Raw genomic sequence first — 7704 nt, forward strand, 5'->3', positions numbered from 1 at the left:
GAGGCATGCTTAGTCGTGTGATCAAAAGGGTCCAGTGAGTGGAGAAGTTGGTTGGGGGTCACTGCGATTTAGACAGCTAGCCAGGCCATCGGTAGCAAGCTAGCATTGGATGGAGGTCTGTTGTTAGCCACCTCTTGCGTTCCGTCAGTAGATTAGTGGGGTTCCGTGTGGTAGAGGGGATTAAACCAAATCACACAACAACAACAAACATAAAAACAATAGATATAGTTATAGAGGCCCAAGAAGAAACATAATAATAATAAAAATGAAGCCGGCCTTTAAATTACACCTACAAAACTAGCTTTCACAGACTTCAAAACAATCTCAACATAATATTCTCACTTTAATGAAGCCTGATTAAGAACATTTTCAGTTGTGAATGCTGCACTATTTGAGAAAATGTACATGATTGTACAAAAATGTAAATGCAATATGTGACAATTTCAAAGATTTGAATGAGTTACAGTTCATATAAGGAAATCATTCAGTTTAAATACATACATTAGGCACTAATCTATGGATTTCACATGACCTGGCACGGGCCATGGGTGGGCCTTGGAGGGTATAGGCCCACCCACTTGGGAGCCAGGCCCAGCTAATCAGAATGAGTTTTTCCCCACAAAAGAGCTTTATTACAGACACAAATACCCCTCAGCACCCCCTCAGACGATCTCTGCGGGTGAAGAAGCCGGATGTGGATGTCCCAGACTGGCGTGGTTACACATGGTCTGCGGTTCTGAGGCCTGTTGGACTTACTGCCAAATTCTCTAAAACGAAGTTGGAGACTGCTTATGGCAGCAAAATGAACTTTTAATTCTCTGGCAAAAGCTCTGGTGGACATTCCTGCAGTCATCATGCCAATTGCATGCTCCCTCAAAACATGAGACATCTATGGTATTGTGTTGTGTGACCAAACTGAACATTTTAGTGGCCTTTTATTGCCCCCAACACAAGGTGCACCTATGTATTGACCATGCTGTTTAATCAGTTTATTGATATACCACACTTGACAGGTGGATGGATTATCTTGGCAAAGGAGAAATGCTCATTTATATAGCTCTTTCAGTAGCTCTTACATCAGCAGATGTCACAAAGTGCTAATACAGAAACTCAGACTAAAACCCCAAACAGCAAGCAATGCAGATGTAGAAGCACAGTGGCTAGGAAAAACTCCCTTGAAAGGCAGAAACCAGGCTCTGAGGGGTGGCCAGTCCTCTTTTGGCTGTCATGTGGAGATAAGTCTACATGGCCGTTAATGCCAGATCGTTCTTCAAGATGTTCATGCTGTAAATGTCTACAACATTGATTGTAGAGGGTGCAACAGGTCAGCACCTCAGGAGTAAATGTAAGTTGGCTTTTCGTAGCCGAGTATTCAGTGGGAAAGAGAGGGAGAGTTGAAAACAGCAGGTCTGGGACAAGGTAGGCCGTCCGGTGAACAGGTCAGTGTTCCATAGCCGCAGACAGACTAGTTGACGGTGGAGCAGCAGCACGACCAGGTGGACTGGGGACAGCCAGGAGTCATCAGGCCAGGTAGTCCTGAGGCATGGTCCTAGGGCTCAGGTCCTCTGGGAGGGAGAGAGACTTAGTATACTTAAGTTCACACTGGACACCAGATAGGACAAGAATATTTCACCAGAAAGGACAGACTGACCCTAGCCCCCCTGGTACATAGACAATTGCAGCATAGATATTGGAGGCTGAGACAGGGGAGGGTCGGGGACACTGGCCACGTTCAACGATACCCCCGGACAGGTCCAGGCAGTATTTAACCCCACCCACTTTGCCAAAGCACAGCCCCCACACCACTAGAGGGATATCAACAGACCACCAACTTACTACCCTGAGTATAGCCCACAAAGATCTCCTCCATCGCATGAGCCCAAGGGGGCGCAAGACCGGACAGGAAGATCACGTCAGTGACTCAACCCACTCAAGTCCTGTGTAGCACAAAAAAGCCTGGCACGATGTGAAGCACCCCTCCTAGGGATGGTATGGAAGAGAACTAGTAAGCCAGTGACTCAGCCTCCGTAATAGGGTCAGAGGCATACAATCCAAGTGTAGAAAGGGGAGCCAGCCAGGCAAAGACAACAAGGGCGGTTCGTCACTCCAGTGCCTTGCCTTTCGCCTTCGCGCCCCTGGGCCAGACTACACTCAATCATAAAACCTACTGAGGAGATGAGTTTTCAGTAAAGACTTAAATGTTTAGACTGAGTCTGCGTCTCTCACATGGATAGGCAGACCATTCCATAAAAATGTACTTCTATAGGAGAAAGCCCTGCCTCTAGCTGTTTGCTTAGAAATTCTGGGGACAATAAGGAGGCACTGCATTTTTTGACCGTAGCGTAAGTGTATTTACTGCAGGACCCAATCGGAGAGATAGTTAGGAGCAAGTCCACGTAATGCTTTGTAGGTTAGCAGTAAAACCTTGAAATCAGCCCAGGCTTAACCAGGATACCAGTGTGGAGAGGCTAGCACGGGAGTAATATGATTCAATCTTTTAGTTCTAGTCAAGATTCAAGCAGCTGTATTTAGCACTAACTGAAGTTTGTTTAGTGATATATCCGGGTAGCCGGAGAGTAGAGCATTGCAGTAGTCTAATCTAGAAGTGACAAAAGCATTGATTTGTTTTTCTGCATCGTTTTTTTTAGATTTTTTTTGCAATGTTACGAAGATGGAAAAAAGCCGGCCTTGAAACAGTCTTGATATGTTCGTTAAAGAGAGATCAGAGTCCAGAGTAATGCTGAGGTCCTTCACAGTTTTATTTGAGACGACTGTACAACCATCAAGACTAATTGTCAGATCAAACAGCAGATCTCTTTGTTTCTTGGGACCAAGAACTAGCACCTCTGTTTTGTCTGAGTTTAGAAGTGAAAAATTGACCTGTGAAAAATGTCTGAAACACAGGCTTCCAGGGTAAGCAATTTTGGGGCTTCACCATGTTTTATCAATGTACAGCTGTGTATTGTCCGCATAGCAGTGAAAGTTGACATTGTGTTTCCGAATGACATCACCAAGAGGTAGAATATATAGTAAAAACGGAACCTTGAGGAACACCAACACTTACAATTGATTTGTCAGAGGACAAAACATCCGCAGAGACTAACTGATATCTTTCCGACAGATGAGATCTAAACCAGGCAGAGCCTTCGTCTGACTCCATTAAAATGACCAACTTCACAAGGGCAGTCTCAGTGCTATAATGGGGTCTAAAACAAGACTGGAGAGTTTTGTATATATTATTTATCTTCAGGAAGGCAGTGAGTTGCGGCGCAACAGCTTTTCCCCCAATACATTAGAGGAATGAGGTATTCGATATAGGCCAATGAGTAAAAAAGAGGCGTTATTATTGCCGCTTTTAGTGAGTTTGGTACACATCCGGAGGATAGGGAGCTGTTTATTATGTTCAACATAGTAGGGGAAGGAAGGAAGTAGCTCTTTCAGTAGTTTAGTTGGTATAGGGTCCAGTAGGCAGCTAGAAGGTTTGGAGGCCATGACTATTTTCGTGTCGAGAGATACAGGGTTAAAAAACTTTAGTGTCTCCATTTATCATAGGTCCTGGCAGTTCTGTGCCGACTCAGGAAAACTGAGTTTCTGAGAAATATGCAGATTCAAAGAGGAGTCCGTCATTTGCTTTCTAATGATCATGATCTTTTTGTCGAAGTGACGGCCATCCTCTCTTGGGGAATGCTGCTTTTTAGTTAGCTTTGCCACATTATTGAAAATATTGATTTTGGATTGTTTTTATTCTCCTCAATTAGGATGGAAAAGTAGGTTGGTAGGGTAGCAGTGAGGGCTCTTCGATATTGCATGGTACTGTCTTTCCAAGCTAGTCGGAAGGCTTCCAGCTTCGTGGAGTGTCGTTTCCGTTCCAATTTTCTGGAAGCTTGCTTCAGGGCTTGGGTATTTTCTGTACACCAGGAGCTGATTTCTTGTGACAAATGTTTTTTGTTTTTAGAGGTTCAATGCGACTGCATCTACGGTATTACGCAAGGTTAAATTGAGTTCCTCAGTTAGGTGGTTAACTGAATTTTTTACTCTGATGTCCTTGTGTAGGTGGAGGAGTCTGGAAGGGCATCTAGGAATCTTTGGGTTGTCCGAGAATTAATAGCACAGCTTTTGATAATCTTGGTTGGCGTTTGAGCAGATTTATTTGTTGCGATTGCAAACGTTATAAAATGGTAATCCGGTAGTTCAGGATTATGAGGAAAAATATTTAGATCCACAATATTTATTCCACAAGAAAAATTAGATTGGGGTATGACTGTGGCAGTGCGCGGGATGGAAGACATGTTGGACAAAACCCACTGAGTCAATGATGGCTCCGAAAGCCTTTTGGAGTGCGTCTGTGGTCTTTTTCATGTGAATATTGAAGTCACCAAAAATGTTAATATTATCTGCCATGACAACATAGTCTGACAGGAGTTCAGGGAACTCTGTGGGGAATGCTGTATATGGCCCAGGAGGTCTGTAAACAGTAGCTATAAAAAGTGATTGAGTAGGCTGCAAAGACTACAATCTCAAAAGAAGAAAATGCAGTCTTATTTATTTAAATTGTTTATGCTGTCGTAAATGTTAACAACACTTCCGCCTTTGTGGGATGCGTGGGGGATATGGTCACTAGTGTAACCAGGAGGAGAGGCCTTATTTAACACATAAAATGAATCGGGCTTGAGCCATGTTTCAGTCAGGCCAATCACATCAAGGTTATGATCAGTGGTTAGTTCATTGACTATGACTGCCTTGGAAGTGAGGGATATAACATTACGTAGTACTATTTTGAGATGTGAGATATCACAATCTCCTTCAATAATGACAGGAATGGAGGTCCATTCCTGTCATGTAAAGAAAACTAATTTGTTTTTGAGAAATAAGCTTTTTGTCCCATATGGAACATTTCTGGGACCTTTTATTTCAGCTCAGTAAACATGGGACCAACACTTTACACAATGCGCTTTATATTTTATGTTCAGTTTAGATTATTTGTCTGTTATAAAAACATGAATTTTTCACTTTCAGACTGGGCTGTAGATTATAGAACCCAAAACGATTTTAGACGCAATGTTCTTAGTTTAGCGAAGCCTGATGAAGACAATTTAAAGTTGTGAATGCTACACACTTTTTGTGAAATGTTATTATTTTGTCAAAAAGACATGCATTTTCCTTGATCTGGGTACTCCAACTAGGCTGTAGATATAGGCCTATACAACCTCTATAACCCATCGGCAGGCAACCAGCCCCACTCCTTGTGAGACTCTACTCTCTGACCGACACACCTTGTTAATACGGAAGAAATACTACAGGATCTATCAGGCCTCTCACCTATCTATCAGGCCTCTCATCACAACCTCTCACCTATCCTGTCCTGCCTCTCATCACAACCTCTCACCTATCATATCCTGCCTCTCATCACAACCTCTCACCTATTATATCCTGCCTCTTTTTTTCCTCTCTCCCTTTCTCTCCTCTCCCCCCAGCTTGTAGCTCTCTGTGTTGTGGTTTGGCCTCTGGCCCCCGAGGGCCTCCAGGTGGCTCCCTGATGCACTGCGTCATGAAGCTGGCTTCTGGGGTTGCCCCCGACAACAGCCCTGTCCAGCAGCTGGCCTTCTCCCTGCTGGCCAACCTGGCCATCAACAAGGACTGTAAAGGAGTCCTGCACAAGGTAATGTACTACATTATTACCCCTATTACATTACCCTTACACCCCTTACCACATTGTCATCAAACCTGGCCCTGCAGAAGGTAATATGATTGGAGACGGTGTCAATGTGACTACTGGTTAAAAACGTGTCTTTACTGTAAATACTGTAAGTTGAATCTCTGCACTCTGTAAACTTTAACAAAGCTCTCGATTTCAGATGTCTTTCTCAGTTTCAATCAAAACCTGGCTGAATCTCATTTTTCTCTCTCCCTGTTTGTCACTCTCCCTCCAGAGTAACTTCCTGCAGCCGTTCCTGTCCCTGCCTGTCCCTAAGCCAGGCAGTAAGACGGGTGCCGGGGGGCTGTTGGGCCTGTGGCTGAGGCTGCTCCTGAGTGTCTCCTTCGGTGAGGACGGCCAGCTGAGTGTCCTGAGGCTGACTGGAGCCCTGGACCTCCTTGCTGACCTGGCCGCTACGCAGCCCCAACGCCACCGTCACTATAGCAATGGGAGCAGGCCCATCACCACGACGGACAATGCCCTCCTCATCCTCCACAATGTCTGTTTCAGCTCTGCCAACAAACCCAAAGTTCTGGCCAACGGTAGGGATGGAACACAGGGTATACACATGGATGTTTTATCAGAGAGAGAGAGAGGGACAGGGAGAGATGTTGAGAAATGGTTTTTGTGTTTAAATTGCCCTATTCGTACCCTTGCATCACGTTTACACAAAATGTAATCTGATGACATCTTAGGGGTCTTCTTTTGAATTCGGGTTTTGTTCTTTCCAGTGGAAAGCTTTGGCTTCCTGTATGCGTGTGTGAATATAAAAGGTGGGTGTTTGAAATGAAATGGAAGCTGTTAGGTCTTCTCTTTTGATACTTTGTGCTGAACTGTAACAGGAAACGATCTGAAACAGGATGTGTGAACAGAAGTGGTCTTTGTTTCACCATCGCACCCTGTCAAACTCTCTTGTCTTTGCTAATGATGTGTCATTTTATGAATGGGACATTTTTTATTTTCAGGAATAACACTATGTCCAACATGAATTATATGTCCCTGTCCAGATAAGGCCATGAGGGTGCTGGTGTCCTGTCTGGACAGTAAAGAGGCTGAGGTTCGCTCTATAGGGGCCTCGGCACTATGGGCCCTGCTCCACAACTACCAGAAGGTACACACACACACACATCATTTTTAGAATCATAAGAGCTCATTTATATGAAGTACAGCTGTCTCTAACCTGCCGTTGTGATTCCTCACCTAAGGCCAAGACCACTTTGAAGTGTCCATCTGTCAGACTCAGGGTGCATGAAGCCTATAAAGTTGCTAAGAAAGGTAAAACCAGACATGTGCTGAAAATGTTTGATGTGTCACAGTCCTGTTGTTATTGTGCTCTATTGCCTCAATTTGTGTGTGCCTATCTTTTTTTGTCAGATGCAGAGAAAAATCCTGACATCAAGAACACCTACCTGTTGAAGTGCCTTGAGAACTTAATTCAGCTGCTAAATACCTGACTGACACATTGATGCAATCTGATAGAATGTAGACACCTTGAAACCTTATTTATATTTGAAGTGAATATATGTGTGCAAACTTGATACGGTAGATATCGTTTTTAATGTCCCTACATCTTTTCAATGATCTGTGATGTTTTTGTAGGTTTTGTACATATTTTGGGGATTGAATCATAAATTAAAGTAAATAATGATGGAATAAAAAGAATGTCTGACTTTTATGCTTACAAGATAATATAATGTTTCAGAATGACGTTCTGAACCTGATACCTTATAAGACAACTCCAAGGTATAGCCTTGAATAACTACAATGATACCATTTCCTCTAAATGAGGTCTGTGTAGGAAAGGCTGTCATTTTGAAATAGCGCAACAGTGGTGGAACTGTGGTTGGAAAAGGGAGATGTCACCTCTGGTCGTGTCAACCCCAACACCACATTTCAGTCAAACACACAGCTAACCAGAGCTGCTGCAGAATTACACACCGAAGGTAGTGCTACACACAATATTTCCCAGTATCTAAATCTTTTATAATTACTAGTCTATAGTTTACAAT

The 7704-nt window shown here is 43.5% G+C and overlaps 1 protein-coding gene across 1 annotated transcript in view; it reads left to right on the top strand.

Annotated features, from left to right (window-relative positions):
- The window catches only part of rttn (rotatin), a 129634-nt gene extending 122276 nt beyond the window's left edge, over positions 1 to 7358 (top strand). Inside the window, exons 45-49 of the mRNA XM_065007079.1 lie at positions 5475 to 5659; positions 5931 to 6237; positions 6703 to 6806; positions 6901 to 6970; positions 7070 to 7358. Of these exons, the coding sequence (XP_064863151.1) occupies positions 5475 to 5659; positions 5931 to 6237; positions 6703 to 6806; positions 6901 to 6970; positions 7070 to 7149 (746 nt within the window). The 3' untranslated portion in view covers positions 7150 to 7358. The remainder of the gene's footprint in view (positions 1 to 5474; positions 5660 to 5930; positions 6238 to 6702; positions 6807 to 6900; positions 6971 to 7069) is intronic.
- Positions 7359 to 7704: the final 346 nt, after the last annotated feature.

The sequence above is a fragment of the Oncorhynchus nerka genome, linkage group LG22 (genome assembly GCF_034236695.1).
Source record: "Oncorhynchus nerka isolate Pitt River linkage group LG22, Oner_Uvic_2.0, whole genome shotgun sequence".
In the NCBI taxonomy this organism is placed as follows: Eukaryota; Metazoa; Chordata; class Actinopteri; order Salmoniformes; family Salmonidae; genus Oncorhynchus; species Oncorhynchus nerka.